Raw genomic sequence first — 26,245 nt, 5'->3', positions numbered from 1 at the left:
TTACTATCCCGTAGTTATATGTTTAAGATTGTTAATTAAATCTGCTTATAGTAGTTTTTGGCTTTGGTGATTTTCTGGAATTAAAGCTTTAAGTTTTAATATTGCTTATGAGAATAACAATACTTATTAAAGCATGTTAGTTGAGTTAAATCCTGTCATTTTGATTCACTTGATTATGGGACCAAAAGCATGTGTTTCAGGATATTATTACCAAAAGTAATAAACTCTAAGGTTATCCCGTGGGTGGGGCATGTTGTGAAAAAGCAGTCAAACCCACAATATTTTTTTAGTGTCTCTTTTTTAACATTTTTTATCTTTACTTTCAGCTACAACATCTCCCACTGACAAGCAAAAGGGGTCAAAACGAGAGAAATATATTTATATTTCTTAGATTTTGACCAGTACATCTTTTTGCAGGAAAACACTTTTTTTCTCTCCTGCTGCAGGATGGAAATAATAAGCTCAGAAATGCTTAACATAACGCTGACGTTGGAGTACACAGATCCAGGAGACCGATGAGAGATTACCTTTTATCTGAAGCTTTATAACTGATTTGTTTTTTGCTTTCTATTTTTTTATTTTTTTTCTTCCATGTTGATTAGCATCTCTATACATAATGTGGGAAATAAACTAATTAAAGTGGTTCTCCAATAAAGCTTCAGACATTGGAATCAAAAACATTGGCTTCTTAAAATGATATTTTTGCAAATGTTTAAATGTGTTTCACTACATATACAGAAAAACTGTTTAAGTACCAATAAAATAACTCCTGTTTTGTGATGTCTCTCAATTAGACAACTCTATCATTTGACAGTAAATCTGACAGGGTAAAACAATGTCGATCCATCTCCTGATCAACTCTTCATTTCTTTTTCCTTCAGTCTCGGTGAACGCAGACCTTTAAAAGATGACCGGAGGTGCATGTAATTTTCATACACAAAGAGCATTCTCAAAAGAAAAGGAGATGAGAAGGCCTGAATGATTAATTCCCCCTTTTTACAGTCCTATAACAGTATTATGCTGCCGTTCATTCTGCCGCTGTCGAGGCGCTCCTTGGGTTGAAAGAAAAAGCAAATTGAATTTGCCAACACAAAGACATGAAGGCTGTCGGACGAGCTGCAGAGGATATCGGAAAAATGGACTCCAACAATGCAGCTTGTGCTGAAGGTATCCGGCGCCATAACACCCTGCTAGAGGACCAGCTGCAGCAGACGTGATGTGGACATCTGTCTGACGAGAATAAGCCCTCGCTTTGCGAATGTTCGACTACATTTCATGGTTTCAAGACAAAAAGCACTTTGCCAGGCTGCTGTTTTAGCCACAGGGGGGCTGTGATTAGAAATGTTTCATGCGCACAAGCCTTCAGTCACAAGAAAATCCGTCTGAATCACTCAAGTGTGCTTGTAGGTGCTGTAAGAGGGCGTTCATTTGCAGATGGCTGCAACCAACTCTTGAGTCCTAATCTGTTTGGATTGTAATCTGGTTAGACCAAAAGAGATCCTCGAGAACCGAGCCGGGTTAGTCTTTGTTAGACAAACCGGTGTCCAAACTCAGCTGTCGAGCCAACTGGCGTCCTGATGATAAAGCCACAATAACCAGAGACCGGGGAGGAGGAGGAGGGAGGGGGGTTGTCAGGGTCAGCAGATTGAAAACCAAGCAGCTGTCAGGTTTGAAAGCACCGGGGCGTGAGTGCGTAACCTCAAACACAAAGGAGCTCGAACTTACAGCCAGAGCCCGAGCCCGAGTACAGGTCGTCGTCGTCGTAAAGGTCTCCCGCTGAGCCCTCATCGTCGATGGACGGCGACCGCGTCTGCCCCTGTTTGAGAGACAAGGCGAGAAAGGTGCAGATGACACAGATTAGAGGGATTGGTCATGAACGGAGGAATCGTTTGTTATTCGAAAGGAAAAAAAAACACTCTGGCAGATTACACCCAGACAGGCTCACAGCTGTCCGAGAGGAGGTGCATTAATGCTGGACAGGGGAACATCTGCCGGTCTGTGACTCTGTGGAGGAGCATGGTTAATGAGTTGATCTAAAGCTGGGATTTTGGCAGAGGAAGATCAAAGCTTTTAGGAGGGGAGGGGGGCGCAGGTGGCCTCGGCTCGTGTGTCGGCTGTAAGTGATGCTCAGACTGCAGAGTACCAAAGCACACGGCTGCAATTAACTCCACAGAATGACTTTTTATCCATTACACATTAATAATGTTTTGAAACCATTTTTCCAAGTTTGGAGGAAAAAATTGTTTTCTGTTTTTTTAAATGTGTGTTTTTAGTCAGAATAATTCAGCAGACGAGCAGCACGACAGAAGGTACAAGATTAGTAGCTTTTAACTGCCCTCGTTTATCATAAGGTTTCTTACATGACTGTTTTTTAAATATGACATCCAAACATGTAGTCTATTTAAGGACAATCTGGGGTCAAATTTACTCCAACACAGCTAAAAATGTGTCCCTAAAAATATAAAAAATATTACAGTAAAGACAGAAAAACATGTAATTTTCTATGAATATGTAAAAAAAAAAAAAAGATATACAAAAGTCTTTTTTTGGGGTTACGGTTAGTTATTGAATTCCTGTACATAAATAAGATTTAAAAAATTCAAAATTAAATAAAAATACAGTGTATGTGCTTTTTGTCCCCCCCCTCCCCTTTTTTTGCTTTTAAATTCAAGCCAAAGCAAATCGCAAAATATACATTAAACTGGAGGCAACAAAATTTTAACAAGCTGGAAACGCTAAGCCGATTATAAACTAAACTAGTGGAGGGATGAAAATCATCAGGGCACCAGGTTGAAGGTGTGCTGGTAACTGAGGTATCCTGATATTCTTCAATTTGAACCACCAATGATTGAAAGAAATATCAGCAAAGAAAATATTTAGTTTCCCCAAAGGCATCCATCCATCCATCGTCTAAACCTGTTGAATTTCTTTCAGGGTCTTGGGGTTGCTGGAGCCTATCCCACTACTGTTCAATAAAGGCGGAGTACACTCTGGACAGATCACCAGCCCGTCACAGGCGCAGAGAGAACAAATCTGCACTTTAGAGTTACCAACTCCACACAAAAAGGTCCCGGCCGGGATTCGAACCTTCTCCCTGTGAGGCAAGAACACTAACCACTGCACCGCCCTGCAACCCAACGTAGAATCCTTCATCCATATTTTCTACGCTCTCCACAATGATTTCTTGCTGCTAATAAAAAGAGAAATCATGCACTTTTTGTTGGGGGTTGGGTAGGCGGGGGTCTACAACAGGGGATAGCTTTTAAAGGGGGGTTAAATATGATGCGCATGACCTCGTCTTCACCCTTACTTTGAGACTAACCACCTACCACCCCCTACACGTTCATAGCACTCCTCTCATGACCTCAATCCCAAATCCCTGTGATATTTAGCACTCAGAGATCACTCAGGTTTTACTCACACGTCTATCACACACAAACACACACAAGCAAAGACACACTTCTTACCACAGCTTACATTACAGCTTTTGTCCAGATTAACTTGTGTTGTTAAGAAACCTGAATTTATCTTTTTTCAAGCTATTAATGTGATATACAGTGAGAAAAACAAAGCAATATTTATAAGTACATCAAATACTCCATTTGATGCTTTGGATTTGAACTTTCGTTTGCTTTCCATTTTTAAATTGTTCTTTTAGCTGCTTTCTATAATATAATAATAAAATTAGAAAATTGGTGTGCATTATGGAACAAAGATCCATAACTGCTTTAGTTTGCATGAAAACAATTAATAAAAAGTTCTGACTCTACATCTTAGACTGACAAAATTCTCCAAACTGCTTTCCAAATGGATTTGACTGGATATAGCAATCCATACTATTTAATTTAGTTTTAAGTGTGGACACAACATACAGATGTGCTTTAGTCTTGAATGTGAGATTTTTAAATTAAAAAGGTTACTGGCGTCTATAAGAATTTTTCGGACTAATTGAGCATCAATAATTGGGTTTTGAATTATCTGAGAGCAAATTGTGAACAGAGGCTAAAAAAGTAAAACAAAATCTGCTGTTAAGTGTTTTAAAATCTAAAAAAACTACACATTTGTTTGGAAAAAAAAGTGAATTTGAGAGTCTCACCAAAACTGATCTGTTCTGACCGGATCATCCTTATTCCACATGTGATTTTTAATGTAAAATGTTTTAAAACTTGACTAATGGTGCTTTAGGCACCTATTTTCAATCTAGTCATTTTTTACCAAATATTTCCAAAAAAAAGAACAATTTCATTCAAGTTTGGTGGCCTTGTGGTAGAGTGTGCACCCTGAGACTGGAAGATCGTGAGCTCAAAGCCGAGTCATACCAAAGACTCTAAAAAAGTGACCCAATGCCTCCCTGCTTTACACTCAGCATTCAAGGGTTGGGGTGTAGGGGTGTAAGAAAATACTGATTAAGGGAAATATCTCAATACTTTACTTTTTATTGATTTAAAATACTGCCAGGGTGATGTTTAATTATTATTTAAAAGAAAGCATGTAATTCAGCCTTACTTTTGTTTACCACTTAATATTTTTCTTAAATTACCAAAATAAAAGCACCATGAACTTATTCATAAGATAGAATGTTTAATATTCTGATTATTAAATAACATGTATTCTATTTTTTTACTTTTGAGAAAAATGCATTGATATTCAGATAATTCTTATGTCATAATTTAAAAAAATTAAGAAATATTGTCTGGTACTGTCTTGGGATATATCGAGATACATATCGTATCATGAGACGCGTATCGCAATAGATATTGTCTCGCCAGACTCTTGCCAATATTCCGCTTTATCAAATTGGGGGTCAAACCACCAAATGATTCCCGAGCGCGGCAGTGTCTGCAGCTCACCACTCCCCCAGATCATAGGCTTAATCTACTTTAAGACATTTTATAAAATAAAGTTTTGAGTTAAGAAAAATTGCCAACAAAAACCTTTGACCTTCTGAAAAAACTAAGATCACGACACAAAAATATATATTTGTATGTGATTGACATTGTCTTTATGATTATTATCCTCACAAATATCTAGAAATATAATATGAGTCTATACAATTAGAAGTATTTGTAACGCTTTAGGTTGCAAAACCCTAAAGAAGGAAAAATCCTTCCTCTGCTGCTGCATTCTTCTCATCCAAATCTGGACCACATCTATTGACTGTGTGAGGACAAGCGGTGCATTGTTTCTATGCAAAAAGAAACAATAGGTTTAGTTTTGCTGCAGGTGTTAGAAAAAAGTCTGTCTGCTGCTGAAAATGTGACCAAAGCAAACTTATCTCCACAGCAATCTTAAACCAATCCTCAGGCCCTGCAGAGCTGTTCTCTGTTGACTGTGTGATATCAGCTGAACACACACGAGCAGAAGCTCCACCCTGGCTCCAGACATAGGAAACCCGATACCTTTAAAAGCCAATAAAAGCATGATGGAATCTAGAAACTCAGGGATCTAAGTCCATCACATCACAGAGAGAGCCGAAGCTGAAATGCTATCCACGACTCCCAAAAAATTAAATTGACTTTAAGTTGTTGGGAGCTCGGACAGATCGAGAACGTGGGCTTCATGAACTGGAATGCTGACGGAGTTGGTGCTTCACACTTTGGAGTGCAACATGTGCGTGAGACAAGAACGTGTGCGCATGTGTCAAGTCCACTGATGTCAAACCCAGAGAAGTGAGGAGAAATAACCGGAAAAAGACGTCTGAGCGAGAGCGGGGTGCGAGAGCGTCCGTGCTACAGTCCGAGATTTCACAATGAAGGCCGTTGCTATGAGCAACCTTTGCCTTTCACAGAAATCCCATGTCCCGGATGTGCACAGATGAGCACACAAGTCTCACACATGGATGAAACTACTTACCACACAGAAAAAGGTGTTACATAATGTCAAATAAACAGCACCATAAGTGCCTGGCCCTGTGCACTGCCCCCTCTCACATCTCCATCCCCCATATCTGTTGCTTCCACTCTGGATCCACGGACTCAGCTCTGGTGTATCCCCGTCGCCGCCTCGTTTCCCTTTCATCTGAAACTCAATTTCTTATCTCCAGGCGAGCCCACTAAATCCAGCATCACTTCAAAAAACCACACACTTAAATAAACACACCCTGCCCCCCCATCTCCCCAGTTTGCTTCAGAGCTCACCCCCCGGGGGCCCCATTTATGAGTCCCCAAAACACACCACAACCGCCAGAACCCGCTATAGCTCCAGAGCTGCTGTGTGTTTAAAAATGCATCATCTATGTTTACCCCAACATTTAATAGTAATATATAATCACAGTCTGCGTCCGGGCATGCTTCATTTATGGCTCTTTATTATATGTGTGTGAAAATGACGCCATGGTGGGCACTGGTGCGTCACTGTGCGTAATTACACTCTGTGTGTCTCTGCATGGGTGTAATCACAGGGTTTGTTTGTGGTGTGTGTTTTTACATGCAGACACAAACGCCCCGTCAATCTGATCTGCACGGAAGCATTTTTTTCTTAAGTTGATGGGGGGGTTGTCCTGTGGGGCCAACGCTGCACTTTTTCACTTTAAGTATATGCGCCTCCATTTTCAGTCTGCACCACATAGCTAACTAACCTCAACGAACTCCCTTCCACCGCGACGCATAACCCAGGGCCAAAATCATCCGTGTGTTGCCCTCAATTTTGCTCCACCACTGCATTTTTTTTTTTTTGTTCCCGTTTGTTATAAAAAGAAACAGTAAGACGACAGCCGTATTCAGATGGATCTGAGGAGCAAATGCGATCCTGGTTTCTGGCAAAGCGTGCAGCAGTGCCACTGTACAAGATACAGTGCCAGTTGGAGTCAGTTTAAAACAATCTGGGGTCTTGGAAAATGTAATTATGTATAATTCTATGAAAAGAGACATGAAAGAACATTAAAGTGAAAGGAAAATAACCTAAACAGAAAATCAGCTCTTGTATATATAAGTGTGTGTATGTGTGTACTTGTATTTATATACTTGTGGGAACCAACCCCTCACAAACCACTTACGCTGTGAGGACATTTTTCCCTGTGAGGACATTTTGGAAGTAATCTTTTTTAATCAACACTTTGCTTTATAGTTGTTATTGAAATTATGCTAGCTGAATAAAAGGTTAGAAATAAAAGTGGGTGTATGATTGACAGAGCCTCTTACAAAAAATTGACCTGGAATGTCCTCTGAGCGATGTTTCAACGTTTACAGCGGTTCAAGTAGAAACTTGATCTGAAGCTGACATCAGGTGATGCACTTCAAATGTGATCCTATAGCTGCTCTGCATCACTCTGTGTGTATTTGTGTATGTGTCAGCTTATTTTAAAACTAAAGATGCAGGATTCTCTACCAAAGCAAATTCACGAGTATTACTGCACCACAAGAGCTCATTTGTTCCACACAATATTTAAAATTTGGAGTCAAAATCATGAAAAATAGCTAACTTGCAGGTATTTCTGCAGAATCCCCCACATGAATGAAAACAGAGGTGTGTGTGGTCCATAGAAAGAAAGGATGTGTGTGCATTCTTAACTAATACACAGGAAGTCAAAACAAAAGGAGGCAGAGGAAGTTAAAGAGACAGAAATCCTCATGCGTGTACAGATGTGTATGATCTTTTGTGGGGGTTATTTTTTGCTTGTTTGGGGGGTTGTCTTTCTTGCTTGTCCAGTTGAGTTCAGCTGCCTTTAGGCAAACCATTCAGATAGAGAACTTCATTGTGATTGACTTCAAATGCATTCCTCCGTAACCCGAGAGGCTGGTTTCTGCACAATGGATGGCGCACCCACATATTCATACATACATGTACACACTTAAAAGCTATAATTTAACACACAACCCCGCTTCGTTTTAGACGTTCGGAGAATACAGATTAGTCGCGTTTCTCAATGTGTGAGATTTCATCCGAATGCGTGTCTCAATGGCTGCAGCCTCACTGAGCTCTAAAACTGTGAAGAATAATTTAAATACTCCCTCTTCCTCCCGACACCATCTGTGAGTCCTTAATTCTACCAATGTCTGTGCATCCATTTGCTGCAGGCACAGCTCTGTTAGAACGCACGAGTAGAGAAAAGGTCAAAACTCCATCTCGTAAAACAACTTTATGTTTCTCTGTATGTCTTCACGCAGTGCTCCCAGAGGCACTAAACTTTTAATCTTCATCATGAATTGAGTTTTCAATTTTTTTAATTAAAAAATGTCTATTTATTTCTATTAGTCATATGCTGATACAAGCTTTGAAAAGCTTCAACATTAGATTCACGAAAACGTAAACCATATAGACATAAAAAATGGTTAGAAAACAATGTATCTCCTCACAGAGTTAAATCAGCTGAGGGATGAAAGTTAAGCAGTTGAACTTTCGACCAATCAGGGACTCCGATTTGGTAGCGACGTATGGATGGCGTCCTTTTCAAAACACGGAAGTACCAACAGTTTGAAAAAGGACCACTATAACTTATAACTTATATAACTTATAACTTTGAAAGGCAAATAATCAATGTTAAAAGCCTTTGAGGAGCACACCATAAACTTTGATCATACAGGTCAAAGAAAATATATGAAAGACTTATTCCCCTACTCCCTCTAAGATCTTCTAAAGCCACGATGCAGAGATATTTCACAGAAATATCCGCTAAACGAGGTGTGCCGACGGGTAAGAAGACATTTTAAAGCTGCCCGTCTGCAGACTGCTGTTCAAACTGTACATTATTTAGGTAACCCCATCCAATATGCAATGCAGTCATTACCAGTAAAAATACCCAGTTGAGTTTGGACACAGCTAGCAATTTATTTAAAATGAGCAGGTGTGTCCAAATGGTCTGTTTGTCCTCAAACTGCTCCTCTTTTTGCAGTCCATAAGGATTAGTTTGATGTTAACCCCCTGATATTTCTCAATGTGTGTGTTTTTATCAATAATTCAGGCTCCACTGTGTTGAACTTGTTCATATTTGAGCCTCACATAAGCAAAGTCTGTCTGTATTATGGGTGCAGTTAATAATTTAACTTTCACGTGGGCGTCTTGGCGGAACACAGATGTCAAATGTTCCGAACATCTGCTTTCACCAAACCTACGGACCTGTCACCAGGTTGAGATGTTGGCCACTTCAGAAATGAGCGTAAATAATGGTTATGGGTCACATATCAGACCTCTCTGAAGTCAAATCGACTGTGGATGAAAGCAGCTTCTGATTCACAGCGGCCGTTGTGGCTGTTTCACTCCGGAACAGTCTGACCTACACTGATAAGACGCAGCATTTGAGCCGTGCTGTTTGCTGACAGCAGTCCATCCCTCCACCTGGGAAGGGTCAGGCTAATTGGCACAAACCCTCCGGCTACTTGCACGCTCGCGGAAAATTCTGCCGCCTATTTACCGTTTGCATCGTTACACGCCCTGCTTTTCTTTCCTGAGTTGATCCCAGACCCTCTCAGGAGTGACCTCCAATCTCCCTGGATCTCCAGCCTTTTTCTGCCTCATCTCACTCCCCACCCTGCTCTTCCTCCTCTCTGAACCGGGCAGGCGGCCAAGCTGGACATTAGCCCATTTTCATTCAGACGCGATGCGTGAGAGATAAAGGGCAGCCAGCGCGTGTTGGTGTGTATGCGCAGGTTACCAGGTGACGACCCGGTTAAGACACCTGCCATCTTGAGCAGAGATTAGCTCAGGAGGCCTGTGCAGTCAGTCACACACTTCGCGCGTTTTCTGACACCTTCTAACACACATGGACCAAGGCAGCTGCATGTCGAGACACTATCTGGTGGCAGTGATGTCAGATGAGCTCCTGTGACCCCTAAAAAAAAAAAAAATCTAAGAACAGCTCACTAGAGACAAAAGGATCAAGGAGATCCAGTCTCAGTCTGCTTAAGTGATTTATGACCCTGAAAGATAAAACACACTCCTGCACAATGAGTGCAGACTCATGTATATTTATCCTCCAGTTGTGGATTAATGTTGGTAGTTGTTAGGGAAATTACAGCATCCATTTTTTATGAATGAACAGGGCAAGTCTGCCTCGGTGCGAAAAGATACAACTGATCGAAAAAGTATTTTTGGCACTATCGGATAGTATTGCAAGTCTGCACCAGATTCAATCCACTAAAAAAAATCCAACCTTTCAGAGACTTAAACAAAGGGATATTTGTGAACTTATCTGACGTAACTATTTCATTTCCAAGTATGACAAAGAATTTCCCCATAATTTCCTTAATGCTGAATAAGCATCTCTATTTTCCCCTACTTTCTAACTCCTAAATATTTTTAGCCATCTATTTATATTCAACTGCTTCCTTATTTTGTATCTTTTGATTTTTAAAAATTCTACATTTCAAAGCTTAAAATCATTCAAACCTTTCTGCTCTTTGAGAGGTCACTTCTTAAGCTAAAGGACCATTCAAAGATGTTGGGCTCTTTCAGTTTTTAAAGACACCATGTGGTTTCTAATCAACCACGTTTTAGGTTTAATGGAAATTGAGATTTATTTCTCAAACATCTGAGGTTTCACTTAAATCTTCCAGCATCAACTACTTTTGATTTTTAAAGAAATATTCTGAAAGTTTAAAGAAATTTACACTTTTATCTAGAAATTTTGTTTTTAATGTTTATCTACAGGAGTAAAAAATAACCTTTATTAGTGTTTTTAGCCATTATTTAGGCTTTAATAAACATTAATACATGTTTTACATTGATTTAGGTTCTAACTGTGTTTCATTTTTTTAGTTTTTAAAGCTTTCTTTAAGTACTGACTGGATTTCTTTATATCTTGAGATATTTATTGCATTTTTAAATGATTAATCTTGTGGCAAAGGCAATTATTTTACCTCTTTAACTTTCATTTCCGTTTAAGCTGGATTTCAGTGCCAAACTACCAAAATATGAACAATTCACAAGTTAGTAAGTGAAGCAATTTAATAAAATGTCAATTTATGTGTACAATTAAGATCGAGTTAGTTTGGTTCTAAAAAATAACTTTTCACATAACATGTAATTTAAAGAGAAAAATGGGAAACTTTTAACAATAAAATGAAGAATTCCTTTGAAAAAAATAGAAAAGTCATTTTTAGTCTGAAAAATTAAAGAAATTGCACCAAAATAAGGATTTAACATGAAAAATCAAAAACGACATTTTTTTTATCTGCAGAAAGCTTGGTTAGGGATGCCTCAGGGTAGGTGGCAATGTCTTCATTGCGTTGCATTTCAAGGGGAGGGGTAACCAGTAATATATATCAATGAGGACTAACATTCTCTCCTTTCATACAACACTAAAAACTGTATTTTTAAAGCAATTTTTGTTGGATAAGCATATATATTTTTAACTGAGGTCTATTTTTAATGTACGGCTTCCAATCTCAGCACTCAGGGAAATGTATTTTTAATATAATATTTGTTTAAATGACTGTTATTTGTCATCACATTTAATTTTTGAAGTCCGCTATAGGTGGAGGTCTGTCAGCATTACAAGAAGTTTGAGTGAAATTTTATTTTTACTAATGCAAAACTACAAATCCTAAAACACACGTTAAAGATTTCCCACAGCATGAGCTGTCAGGATTTTATGAGCCGCAGCCTCCCAAATTACAACATTAAACATTTCCTCCCTGCCTATATTTCTTCCACATCCGCATTACAGCTTCAACTTCCACTGGAGGATAATCAAGCAGGCTCTGCTCATCTCTGCCTTTCATATCAGGTGCTAAATGAAGTAAAATGGCTGCAAGTTTAATTGTTAATCTCGCATTTAAGTAAAGTGATGCTTTACGGAAAAGGCAGCAGAAGCAGCAGGGGGTCCCGAGGAGGCGTTAGTCTTTGTTCCCACTGAGCTAGTTTACACTCATTAGAGGTTTAAAAGATGAGAAGCAGCTCTGGATGTCTATGAGTAAGCATTGCTACCAAATATACATTTAAAGATAAATCCGAAAAAGCTTTAGATCCGCCGAATCCACCATTCGTAAAAGAAAATAACTGATGAACGGCACTGTAAAGAAAAAAAATAAAAAGTATGTGTTTGCATAACTTTTTCACACATGAGTGCTCGCTGTGACCAAAGAATGGGAACCATAGAGCAAGATACCGTCAACATGTTCATGCAGCACAGAGAAAGCAGCCAGGAAATCTGTGAAGCCCCCCCCCCATCTCATCCAAGTCACAGATACATTGGCTGCACTTGCTGCCCATTGAAAAACAGTGGGAGTTGGGGATTACATCAACTCTAGTTTGTTTTTCCAGCTTGGTAAAGCCATAAATATGTCTCAGCACACAGATGAGCTTTTCTGATATGTTTTCCTGAACGATAAGGAAAGAGAGGATACTAACAGATGAATGTATGGTATCTCCCTTTACACCGCCCACAGTAACGTGCCTTCAAGCGACCCCTTTCAATGAAAGATAAACGTAAAACTCTCTTGTTCACGCATTGCTACGTGGATTGAAAGTCAAACCAGTTGAACTTTGACCAATCAGGGACTTGGATTTGGTAGTGACGTATGGATAGTGTCCTTTTTAATTCATGGACATACTAACCTTTTGAAAACTTATCATGAAGGAGAATTTAATAATTTAATAGGTTTTCATATGCTTCAACATTTTGCACCAAGCGTCTTCCACCTGTGTGCTAGTATTAGGCAGAACAGTCCAGTGTAAAAAGTCCAAAATTATTTTATACTCAGTTTATGATGCAACTACCCCGTTTGACCTCTTGCACACTTTTCCTGCAGTGTTGTTTCACATGTATGGAAGCTTTCATCTCTAATGACAGACTGTGAAGGGCAAACACAAGCTTTAGATTTTCCTTCCCAGGGCAAAGAGATTTAAACAAAATGAAACAAGTAATCTAGAACTGTGCAAGATCTTCTTCTTGGTACCAGCCGAAGGCGTCACGGCGGGGCGGGTAACGCGTGCAATCGCAGACAGCCTCAAGATACAAGGGGGCCCCAACGGAGGCCCGATTTCACATTCCCCGCCGATGCCTGATCTCTGAGTTCAAAGCAGATCGGAGGGAGATATTAGAAGAGCAGGCTGCCAATCAGAGGCAAGATTTTGGTCCTTTGTAAAAGGACGGGGTTTGTGGTTAAATCCTCCGCTTTGGGGGAACCGTAAATATGAACTTTACAGAGCAAAAGTGCAACCATGAAAGGAGAGCGAAGAGGAGGAGTTGCACAAAATGTGTTTCATTTCCCCCCTCGCAGACAGGAACATGGAAAAGATGCTGACCCACTATCTTAACAACAGTTAATAAACGTTACGCACAACCGCTAATTTGTGCAGACATTTCAAGCGGATGCATCCTTTTAAATTCACTATCGGCTTCAGCGGGATGTAAAGCTGAGACACTTCTTGACAAGCTAAATTAGAAGTGGAGGGAGAGTCTGTTATATGTTTACAGTAAGGCGATCATTTGACGGCTGCTCCTGACAGTTCTTGTCACTGGCTCCTCAAACGAAGAGGGAAAAAAATACTTTACATTCATTAAATTCCAGTCGTGGCTCTCAGGACTGATGCCAATGTGCTGTCTGAAGGTCACAGTGAGACCTTTCGTTTCCATCATTTTTCTCCTTTTTCAAGGAAATAAAAAAGTTCAGAAACTGTCATTTCTTTTACAGTCTTCACCTTTTACCTGCTGCATCTGTGATTGTACTTAGAAAAACACAGATTCCCTTTAATATTGGCAAATCTTTTTAGCTTTCTGTTAGACTCTCAGTGAGGAGAATTTTATGAAGCTGAAGTGGAGCGTGCATAAAACCCCCCAAAACAATCAAGTACTTCACTGAAAATGCCTTATTTTTTATGAAACAGGGACGACAGAAAGACACTTTTAAAGAGCCGTTATTGCTCTAAAACCATGGGTTTAGCTTCAAATTTAGGAAGTTATCACTTTTCTTCCACAAAGGTATTTCGGTGACAATTACTGACTCTGAGGCAACTCCTTGCTTAAGACAATGTCTCCTTTTCCCTAATTGTTCATGAGAAGAAGAAGAAAGGGGATGGAGTGTAATTTGCAGAACTGCATGTGGAACTACCTGAATTAATTCTTATATTATGCAAAATCAACTTTTTTGAGTCTTTATAATGTTAATTCTTCGCTTAAAACAACCCCAAAGCAGAATTTTGATCCATCCACACATCTCTGAGTGTAAAGATTCTGTGCTTTATTTTGTTTTTTTTTCTGCTGTGTTCTTGGTTTTGGTCATGTTTCCTTGTTTGTGTTGATCATTCACATCTACTTTCATCTCTATCGATGACCCTCAGTGTATTTAAGAACCTCATTGAATTTTATTTTTGATTGTTCTATCGTGTTTATTGTATTAGGTTTTGATTTCTGAAAACTTATGGATTTATTATATTTTTAATTAATATTTTTACTTTGATTTCTATTTTAAAGTGTCTAGTTTTCCGTTCACCCATGTCAGGTCATCTGCTCCGCTCTTTTTTGACACTCCTTTGTTGCTCCTATGGTTTCGTCATGTTTCAGTTTATTTAGTAAATGCTTTCGTTTCTGTCACATTTTGGATCCAACACCACCAGTTCCTGACCCTGAGCCCTCCTCTAAAACCCTGAACTCTGAGCACCAGGGCCCCCCAACCCACGAAAATCCACTGGTGAGTCCTCATATTGTGACGTCACAACATGAGGACTCACCAGCGCCGTCGGCAAACAAACACTTTTTACGCGGAGCTTGCTGTGATCGGCAAACTGTTCCATTTGCACAAAATGTACATTTATCTTTGCAAATATTTGGATTTTGTTTGTTTTTGTGGACACGCTGGCGAAGCCGACTCTAGAATGACGCCATGAAATGGGCGGCTCCCTCAAGGAGGGAAAGGCGGAGCCTCAGAGATTGAGGCGTTGCAAAAATAACTCATATTTCATTAAAAAAAATGTGTTCATTAGTGTGTCAAAGGTAATATGTGATCATTGATATAGATGTAGTTTACTCTGAAAGGCTTAAGATATAGACCCTTTAATTATCACAGCAGTTGCTCCACCAGCTCCTTTTTCAGTGAAAAACCACACAAACAAGCATCGGCTGGAGTCACGTGAAGTGAAAAACGTGCTTTGTTTGTATATCTGATGGGTGACAGTGACCCGCCACCGCGTCATTCACTAACTAGAGTTGTGAGACCGTCACACACTGGTGTGCTGATACTCTACGTCTTTACGTAAGACCCAACTGTTACACTAATCAGACACTCCATTGGGATTAGCGGCCACATCTCTAAGTGCGCACACACAAAACACATTTACACACACACACAGCTTCCCTGTGTGGAATCCTTTTCTATTATAAATGACTTCATGAAACATGCAGGTCTGTGTTAGAGTGCGAGTGTGTGTCACTGCCCCGCTGCCAAAAATGCCTTGACATCCTGATGCCGCTCCCACACTCAACAATGCATGGCAGTGCATTTATTGCGTTTATGAGGGGGCGTGTGTGTTTTGTCTTCTAGGGAGCTCCAGTGCCCAAGTGTGTGTGTGTGTGTTCACGAGTGCATTGATGTTTGGCCAGAGAAGTGTTGCAGTGAATGCTGCTGGTTAACTGGTGGGTCAATGCCTGAGCTTTAGTACCTACTTCTATGAAGTGCTGAAGAGATCGAGGACAAGGACTGAGGGGGAATGCAGATTTGTGTACGTGTGTGTGTGTGTGTGTGTGTACAAGTGCGTGCACATAAGTGTGATTATAGCCCTGCTCAATGGGCCTATTTCTGTAGGGCCAGTGGGAGGGCGTGGCGCCTGTGGCTGCAACTTTTCTTGTGTTTCTAAGGAACTTTTCAAAAGCGCTCAGAAATGTTGCTGTGTGTGAGAGAGAGCTCCTCACAAACCATGATGCCTTTGTGTCGCAGTTTGTGTGAGGGGAGCCGAGTACACACACAAAAACACTGATCAATGGTCTCCTCTCAGTCCGAAAATCAAAAACACACGCACAAACGAGATGATGAGAATCACATTTCTGCACATAAACAGGGAATCAGAATCACGAGGCAACATCTGTGTGTGTGTGTGGGGGGGGGTGTGTGTGTGTGTGTTCATGTAATTACAGTTTGTATAATCAGGCTAATGACTGTCATGCAACTGCACAAGCACCGAACGAAGAAAGGAGAGAAAATCAATGTGCGAGAGGCACAATTTTGTGTAGAAAAAGGTTACGGCAAAAGGAAGAGAACGTCAATCAACGCAATGAATTTCAATCAGAAAGGTGCATCGTTGTTGGGCCGAGAGACAAGGCCAAGAGTATCACATCTCTTCAACACAAACACAGACTGGGTAAACAAATCGCCGGTACTCCAGATGGTTGACCCGGCATCGCTCTGCTGCCTGCTTCCCATTTGCAAACTGACTTTGGTTGAAGCCGATGTCAGAGGGCAAAGCGAGTGCCAGGACAGCCCGGTATAGCCAACTGATGCGGCAGAGATCTAAACAGCTCATGAAACTGAACACTGATCAAACCGGTTGTGGGATTTAGTGGCAGAGGGGAACTCGGAATAAGGCGACAGCAGCATATGGTCTCTGCTTTAAAGCTGAATGCTTGTGACTTAATCAGGCCTTTATCATGAGATCCTGATCAGCTCTGATGTCTTAGGACCCATGACTCAACATGAGAAGCTGGCAACTGGAATAAGATCTGGAGTTATTTCCTCTGTGAATGGGTCTTGTGGCGGATACTATTTTATGTTTGCATCATGTGCGCTGATTGAATAAAACAGATCCTAAATGGCTGCGGTTTCTTGTTAGGATCCACTGAATTGGGGGGAATTTCCCTGCAGAGACTTTAGAAATGTTCTTTATCTAACATATAAACAGTTAATTAAGTTTTTTTCCCCCAACAGGAATGTCCTTTTAGAAGAAAATCTTTCCGTTTTCAGAAACATGACTTCCGGATTGAAGCACATTTGGATATGAGAGAAAAAACCAGTTCATAAACAAACCAACCCGTAGGGGGCGCTGTTAGATGGTTTAACATACATAAAGTTTATTCTCCAAACACTTGATGGCTCTGTGGCTAAATTGTTCATTTATAAGCATTGTTTTACTCTACTATACCAGGGATGTTAAACTCATTTAGTTCAGGGGCCACATTCAACCCGTCTGAACTCAAAAATAACCCATGGTCAACTTGTTATCTGTAGCTTTGTTTTTGTTTTTTGTTTTTTTTTTTCTGTTGGAAAAAATGCCTCAAACAACCTAGTAGCCTAATCACTCATTGTTTATTATGTTTATTTCTTGATCTCTTGTTATGCCAGTCTTATTGTCCATATGTTCTGACTCTTTGCTTCCCCTAGTGGTGGAATTGCACATTGCGGTCATTTCTTTAAAGAACCAGAACTCGCCACAAGAATGGGCTAGAAATTTGCTCTTTTTTTAACATCCCTATATGTTTTTCTCTTCATGACTGGAGTGGATTAAATCATATGTCGGGCCGGATATGGCCCGTGGGCCGTATGTTTGACACCCCTGAATTAGACTATCATCTGCATAGAACAGGAGCCTGATGCTGATTTTACAGTCTTTCTGAGCGTATTAGAGCAGAAGACAGGTTGCTTTCATTCACTTTCTTGATTATTTTTCGTGTAGGGGTGCCATATCCTTTATTTACGTGCTAAAAAAACTGACGAATCTCTTTTACACACTACAAAAGCTAAATCTTAAGAAGGTAAAATACAGTTATAATTGTCTTGGAAGAAAAATAATCGTATCAAGAACGTTTCTTTAAAAAAAACAATAATTTTAGTTTGAGAAAACATGTCTTAGTGACTAGAATTGTTTCTCTTAAAATATGAATCACCCTATTGGCACATGTTTTTGCTTATTGGTCATTTCATCCCATTAAAAATGTTGTCCAGGTGCCAACCCGTTAAACTTCCAGGTTGAAGCTTGTTTGAACATTCATGGTCGATGCAGTTCACAAGGTCATTTCTAAGAGCTTTTTTTCTTCTTTTAAACCAATAGGTAACTCTTAACGTTTTTGTGGCAAATGGCCAAACTAAACAACAACAAAAACTAATTGAAGCTTTTTCAAAAAATATTTATTTATTTGAATATTTGAGTTTTCATTATGACTTTGAGGGTTTGTTTCTTGTACTGCATGTTTAATTTTTTCCAAATTTTCCCCAAAATCCATTATTAGCAGAATAGGACTTCAAGAGTTTGTTTAAGGGCCTATATCAGGGGTGGGCAAAGTGCAGCCTGGAGGCTCATACACCATACCATACCATACCATACCATAAACTATGTAATGTGGATGGCCAAATGGGGATAAATTATAATGATAATCCTTATTTGCCTTATTTTCCCTGAATTGTGGTGTTTTCCCATAGATGGCAAACTATAAACACATTGACCTTTGTCTAGGTACAGAAAGTTATTCTGCGGGGTTGGAAGAATTGTCATTTTATGTCGTTTATGTGTGTTATCTGTTCCAACATCACATAAACACAACATTTCTCTATGGTTTTCCCTAAAGAACATCAAACCGTTGGTACAATTGGCCCTATAATGAAAACTAATGTCACATGTTTGGAAATAAAACACCCATATTAGATATTCTATATTAGTTTTAATCTAAATTAAAGCATGTTTTCATCCAGATTTGATGTTATTTCCAGATGACCCCACTTTTAATGAGAACACGTCTAGTATATTACAAGGGTTAAACTCTCAAAAAAATAAGTTTATTTAGCAAGACATAGGCCCTTTAAGTCATTTGTGGCCACAAAAGCGGCGACAGAGAATGTAAAATCAGGCTTTAAATCAGTCGTGGAGGAGCCAATAGGGTCACTTGTCCACTAGTTACACTCTATGTGTTACAACCTTTTTACCAGCTGGAGATGTAAGTGATCGTATCTCTTTTCACGAGTGAATTTCCCCACCGTGGGACAATCAAAGGTATTATCTTATCTCAGAGGTAATGTACAGCTTGTAAACTGCGTCTATATACCAGAGGTAATTTGAGGACAGGCGATATATGGGTTATGATACTATCTGGTTCCTCCAGCCCTCCTCTCTTTGTGCCTCATAATCCCATCCAGGTTGTCCTCTCGGTTCAATCCGCCTCAGCTCCTGTAAGCTCTTTACAGGTTTGCATTAACCACTAGCCTTTCTGTGTCTGCTGCCACCAATCCTCAGTGTCCAGCTTTCTTTCTTTCATTTCTTTCCTCTTTCTTCACTCCTCTGCTGCTTTGATATTTCGCTGCTGCTTAAACAAATTCTTTCTCCATAGCCCAGTTTTTTCACCCGTCTGCTTCTCTGTTCGGCACTGCAACCACCTCCCGCTTCTTTTTTCTCTATTACTGCTGTCTGCGATTGCCCTCAGCCTCATTCCCCTTTCATTTTCTACACACCTCCGCTCCTCCACACAATATCTAATCACATCTGCTGCCACACCTAGATCGTTTTTTTTAAGGGGATTGTCCGGCTGGAAGCATTTTTGTGTAACACCAGGTGTTCCTGCACAATCTCTGCACAGTTTCAAATCAGCTAAAAGTGAACCAGATGCTTTGGGAAACCATTATATTTAGGAAGTGAACCAATATATTCAAAGCTGCTTCTATTCCTGGAGAATATAGCAACAGGAAGAGAAGAAAAAAAAAATGTTATGATATTTTGAGATGAACATAATGTTAAAAAATAGAAAAATAACCTGTCAACATTAACCATTTAACACCAGAGTGTTTTATATATATATATATATATATATATATATATATATGTGTGTGTGTGTGTGTGTGTCTGTATATATGTATGTGTTTGTGTGTTTTGAAGATTTTCATATTAATCTGATACAGTTCACATTTTGTAAAATGTATTAGTGAAATTAAATACTATACAGTCTTAGATGTACAGAACAATTGTTCTGACCGGTACCGGTCCATGGCCCGGTAGTTGGGGACCACTGCTTTAGACCACAAATGGTTACTTTAAAAAATATTTCCTGAAAAGAGTTTAAAAATGTATCTGTGTGAGTTTATAAATGTGTTCATTTAGGTCAACTGAGTGTTAGCATTAGCCGTCCTATAGGAATTCCTATCATACGTTAGCATCAAGCTAGCAGACTTTAGTTTCATGCGTTAGATTGAAGTCTACTTTTTATGGATCGATTATTGATCTATTACGCTTAGATCGATCCAGATCAATTAATCTATTTTATCAACCCAGTCCTAGTGTTTAGCATGTTTATTTAGCATGTTGTTTACACTGGATTGTTGCTAACTGGATCTAGCGCATGTCTGCCACCTACAGTTTGGTGTGAAATCTGGTGAATCTTGCTCTAGGTTTTTTCTTTATTTTACTTCCTGATCAATTTTCAAACGGTTGGTACTTCCATGAGTTACAAAGGATTTCAACCATACCAAGTCCCTGATTGGTCAAAGTTCAACTGGTTTAGCATTCAGGATGCGTTCAATGTCAGAACGTTTTGTACGTAAAAGCCAAAATCGGTCGTAGAAACTTGCACAAGAACACGCAAAGGAAAATTTTAGAAATTTCTTAATGCGAACTGAAACTTTTGTTTAAATTTCATTAGAAGTAATCGCTTAAATGTGCATCTCAACATTAGTTATACTGTCACCTTTTTTTTTAATAAAAAAAGCTTTTTTTGTGTTTTACTTTGCAAAAAATTCCTAGATGTCATGATGATCTTCCGTACATAAAAGTAGTAATAAAAATATGAATCTAAAACGACCATTTTTTTAATTTAATATTTTATGAGCACCCTGTCCTCTTCACCCTATGTCTATCGTGTCTTAGTGTTGTGTAACCTGCTGGACTCTGTTGTGCATCATCCTCAGTCACTTCTTGTCCTGTCACACAAATGCCACAGTCAGTCCAACAAGGGAAACTATTATCACCTCCCTCACAGCTAAACAAACAAAACGTGTGTGCGCGCCGGCGTCCGTCAGCCTTTCAGGCCTCGGTCTCTGTGGGTGAGATTAGGACTAATCCACAACTGTTGGAATGAAAGATTAAGAATGAATCACCTGCTGCCGCAAACATGTGTGTGTGTGTGTGTGTACAGGAGTTTATGGAGAAGCCCTATGGGAAAGAAACCTGCACTATCACTCACACACATGACTCATTAGCTCCAGGGCTTCATTCCAACAGCACACCCACACAAACAGGTCTGTGTCTTTAATTGGATCGATGCTTTTCCCTCATGATTTCCTGATAACTGGGGGAACATAAGTAAAGATAAGAGGGGGATCTTTTTTTTCTCCTTTTTTTTTAACCAATTTTGCGTTTATTAAGACATGCAGGGTAAACGCAGGACTCTGCAGCGACGGAGGACCATCCAGATGGAAGGAGAGAGGAAAAAATGGTGCGGCAATGAGCTCCTGACCTCATTCGCTCCTCTGTCGGGACGCGGAGCTAAATTATTTACGTGCACACACACACATACACAGTCACGTGCCTTTTGCACACAGCGTTTTCTTGCACAAGCCGCCTCCGTGTGCTCCTTCATCGCCCCTTTAGAGGCTCCTTAACATGTAGGAACACACCTGTGTGAAGTCAACGCCCCCGTGAACTGCTCAGGAACTTCCTTGTTGGCTTGAAGCTCGAAGGCAGTGTTACAGGAAAAGCATGTTAAAGTCCCATTCCAATCATCTTTTAATTATGATTGTGCAGTTTTTAGCCAAAATTTTAAAAAACCTTTCTGCAGAGCGGCAGTAGTTCATCATAAAGTTTCCTCTGAATTGTTGGTGGGATTGCTAGTGCGGAGTAAATCTGTTCTCATTTCCCATCATCCCTTTGTTTACACTCTTCAAAATAAAGGTTAATTTATGTTTTAAGTTATTTGAAGCTAGTTAAGTAAAGGGTTGTAAAAAAAACACTCCTAATTTCCTGATTTGATTCTTTTTTATTATTATTATTAAAGTTGATTCAATAAACTTTCCATTCCCAAACCAGCTTTTATTTTGAAGGCCTGCAAAAATATTTCAAAAGCCTTATCTCAGTGTCCATGAACAAAATGGACATGGCTCATTTTTCTCTTCCTTCAGATTTCCCCACTCCCCCTTTAAAGCATTAAAGGAACTCCCCCTGGTCGCCCCCCTTCCCTGCTTAACTTCATTTACATGCACTGTATACGGCTATAGATCTTCATGAAACGATGCAAGGGGGAAGGGGGTCTTGGGCAAATATGCTGCCAGTGAATCTGTGTCTTCCTGGATTGATTGAATTAATGCATTTTTTAGAGAAGATATGATGGTTTTTTTACATATTATAAATAAACTGATTCTCAGATTGGACTCAAAGCAGGATTTTAAAGTCTTAATTCAATCGTTTTTATCACTTTTGTCTCATTTTTTTGTGTTACATTAAGTAAAAAGTGTTATTTAAGATGGAAAAAACTGCTTCTCTTTGAATAGTGGTGCATTTCAAATGCAAGCATAGACATTTGCACAAGTGCTGCTGCATAAATGTTGCACAGCTAATTTGTAAGGTTTTGTTAATGCCAAGTAATCACATTTTGACCATGCTGGGCACATTTTGGCTCTAAAAAGCCAAAATCCGAATGTAATTTTCCCTCCTTCTTTTAACAGATTTTCTCCACAAACTGCTGACAGCCTCTCACACCAATCAAGTCTTCACACAAAACCATTCAAATGAGTGTGCATGGCTATACGTTGTGTTCTAAAACTCCTTTTAACTGTAAAAAATGGTTTATATCTGGAAGTTCAGGCTCAAAAGTCACAAAAATACTGCAGCTTTTGATCTACTAATGAATGTAAAATATTCCGAAGGTTCTTTCCCATAGTAAAGCATGGTAGTGGGAGCGTAATGATGGGACATTTTTGTTCCTTTAAGCACCTAATTTATCACAATTTGAAGTTGAAAGGAATGTGGGTACAGTCATCCTTGGGATTTTCACCCACGACCACATAACAAATCGCTAGTTTGAGGAACAATGTAAAAATTATAATCAAAGAAATGTTATTTAACCACTTAAATAACATAAAGGGGCTGTTTTCCTATCCTTACAAGATACTTATTAAACATTTTTTCACTTGTTTCTATTTTTATGGGGAAAAATTAAATTTTGTTTGATTTATAAGGCGGCTAAAACCCTTTTCGTCTTTTTCGTACAACAGTTTGTCAGTCCTTTGTAGGGCAACACGGAGAGAAAACCACACACACACTCACGGTGACACAATTTAAAGTCACCAAATTACCCATGAAAGCATTTTTTTGGACCGTGGGAGGAAGCTGGAACGCCAGGAAAAAAAAAATCCAGAGAGGCGAATCATAGAGTTAGAAATTTCAGCACTCTAATTTCATGTGTTGATGGCTTCAAGTTTGTTTTGGTTTTAGTGTCGTGGATTTGGAAGAGGAATGCCCCAAAACCAATTTGGATGGAGACCAACTTGTCTTTAGTGATTTGGGTTGGTTCCTCTGGTTTTCATTCTTTGCATTTCTGCCATTAGTATGATTGGGTACAGCAGTCTGTGAGCAACCAGCAACTTCATCAATGACTCTAATGTCTTACCCGCCTTGTGCAGATGTTTACAGCATTATCTGCTTAGACTGAGAAATTATAAGTCTCCAAAGTGACAATATTCTGAGATTCTAAATATTAAATTTTATTTTATTTTACATTTAAATAATTTTAGCTCTTCATTTTAATGAAAGACATATATATTAGACTATTATAAGTGTGTAACGGGAGGCTCCAGTAGGTGTCGCTGTTCCCACAGCACAGGGTATAAAAGGAAGTTGATGTGTGGTTGCTAGGTGCTAGCTTCCTGTTGTGGGACGGGGCGGCTGACGAAGCTGCGTCAGCTGATGCGAGTCTGAGTTTGGTAAGACTGTTTTTATTGTCACCTGCAGCAAATGTTTTAAAATTAGTGGTTGATTTTATTGTGTTTTATAGCAACATCACGGCAGCGGTAGATCCGGACTGACCGAGGGGTTTTAAAGACTGGGCGTGTGGTTTTGCGACGCACCAGGTATAAAGCTCGTTTTTTTATCAATGACAGCAGAAGTTTGTTTTAAATAAGTACTAAATTATTTTTTATGAAAACGTGTTTTTTAATACGGTGTTTTCTGCTTTTAGTGTCGGAGTACTGTGCCCTGCTGTCCTGATTTTAAGTTTTGTTTTGTGTTTTTGTTTGTCCGCTCCACACGAGGCTCTCAGCGTGGTTGATTAATCAGGTGTGCGAGCGGACTAATTTTCTTTTTTGTTATTTTGTTTGTTTAAGTCACTTCCCTTAGTTCATACTCCTGAGATCTGTCTAGTTCGAGTTTTGTCCGTGTCCGACTTAAAGTGTGTTGTGCTTTATCTCGTGCATGTCTGAATTTTATTTGTTGTGTCTTTTTATGTATTTTTCTGCACGTCTTTTTTGAAGTGTTATTCGGCACGGTGACAGACAATCAGACACATGTCAAGGAGAGGAGAGCTTGGGAACGTTTTATGTTATTGTATTAATAAAACTTTGTAACCTGCTCTTTTGTCTGGAAATTACCTCTTCTCGGTGCAACAAGTGGAAAAAGCATCAAATTAAAGGAGATATTCACTTGAAATGAACTTAACTTTGTATTTATCTTTATTTTCTGTATTATTAATTGTAAATATATATATATATTTAATTTGTTCGTAGTTTATCAAACTATTACATCAGCCAGAGTAAATTCGTGTAAACTATGTTCATTAGCCTTTGATGGACAGGCTGAACAACAGAATGAGGAGGAGGAGTGTTGTGTGAGAGGTCAGGCCGAGGCCAGCATCACCAAGAGTCTAGTCAGGAGTGTGAAGGCCGACCTTATCAGCGCCTCCAACTGCTCTTATCAACTGCCTGCCAGGAAATGCACATCCCAACAGCTCCATTGGACGGTCCCGCATAACCCCACCCATCCCGTCCTCCATCAATACAATTACCTCTGAGTCATGGTAACCCCAGACGGGAGGAGAGAGAAGGAGAGGCGGGTAATTGCATGAATGAAGGCAGAAGTGATCGGCTCAGTGTGAAGGTAAAAGCTGCGATTCACTCGCACACATTTTGTTAGTGGTAAGGACCCCCCTCCCTCTCCCTGTTTTCTAGGGGACTTTATTTATAGCAGAAGCTCCGACACACAGAGATCCCAGAATGCTTTGTGGTTTTGGGGAGACGGCACAGAGTCTATGCTCTCTAATTTTAAGTCCTGCTATAGGACAAACAGCCGTGCGCATGCTCAAACACCCTCGTTACTGTAAAAACGGGGAACCGAACTGCCATCTTGATTTTTTTTCTTTTTTTATAACTCAAGCAGAGATGGATTTGAATGAGGGATGAAGGAAGGAATGAAAAAGAGAGGGAGCAGAATGGAGGGGAGGACAATAAGGCTGTGACAGAGGCAGCCATGGTGGTTGTCATGGCGACGGCCATGGAGAGCAGGTAGAGCACAGTCCCCTGGGGATGAGGAGTGCACGCCTCCCCTTCCACCCTCGCGATTTTCCAAATCCCTCCATCCCGGCTCCCTCTCCATTCCTCCATTCCTTCGTTGTCATGCCGACCATCCGGCTCTTGTTTCCCCTCCCAGTATCGACCATCTTCTCTCCATCAGTATCACTCTCTTGCCTCCCACTCTTTCGTCCCACTACGGGTTGCTTTTCCTTGCTTCATCTTTTCCCCAATTCCCATGGTTTATCCCCTCCTCCTCCTCCTCCTTTCTGCGACTGTCTGGGATCCCCAGCTCACCATCACCCCAACTATTTTTCCATCCTTACTTCCACTTCTTCGCCATTCCTCATTAGCTTGTGGTCTGTGCACCTCCCATTTTTCCATTCCTCTCCCTCCCTCCTGCTGCCTCTATATTCATCTACTCCCCCCATCTCTAGAGAATATATGTGTGTGAGTATGTCTGCACAATGCTGCCCAATTACTGCAAAATAGACTTTGTGTGTGTGTGTTTAGTTTCTACTCTAACTGTGCTTCTGGCCTATTTTAACCCACCTAAAAACACCTCCAAGCGTTCTCCGTCTCCCTCTGACTCACTGAATCAACACACACCACCACTCCGAGCATGTGTGCCAATCCAGCAGTATGTGCAAGGAAATCCGGAATTTAGTCTTGATGTTTATCTGAGCGTCGGAGCGCATCTGTCTGTGTGTTTTTGAGTGGAAAAAGTAGGGTTTAATCTGCATTTAAAAGAAACTGTAAATCTGTTTAGTAAAACAATGAGGTAGACGAAAGTTCAAAAAGTAGCAACGTTTAGCATCATCATTTACAGTCAAATTGACACATTTATATTTGCATGTATATGCCGGATTAAAACTCTGGTAAAATCCTAAAAGATCAACTTAAACCAC

The 26,245-nt window shown here is 39.9% G+C and overlaps 1 protein-coding gene and 1 long non-coding RNA gene across 2 annotated transcripts in view; one reads left to right on the top strand and one right to left on the bottom strand.

Moving 5' to 3' along the window:
- Positions 1-26,245, bottom strand: part of sdc3 (syndecan 3) — a 40,888-nt gene that overhangs the window by 9,926 nt on the left and 4,717 nt on the right. The window contains exon 2 of the mRNA XM_024295074.2: positions 1,726-1,816. Within this exon, the coding sequence (XP_024150842.1) occupies positions 1,726-1,816 (91 nt within the window). The remainder of the gene's footprint in view (positions 1-1,725; positions 1,817-26,245) is intronic.
- On the top strand, positions 23,623-24,403 carry LOC112160510. Its single transcript, XR_004948731.1, has 2 exons — positions 23,623-23,759; positions 23,831-24,403. It is a non-coding gene; the product is annotated as an uncharacterized LOC112160510 (long non-coding RNA).

Source organism: Oryzias melastigma, linkage group LG11 (assembly GCF_002922805.2).
Source record: "Oryzias melastigma strain HK-1 linkage group LG11, ASM292280v2, whole genome shotgun sequence".
Lineage (NCBI taxonomy): Eukaryota > Metazoa > Chordata > Actinopteri > Beloniformes > Adrianichthyidae > Oryzias > Oryzias melastigma.
Note: the sequence above shows the minus strand (reverse complement) of the source record. Positions and strands in the feature narration are given on the sequence as shown.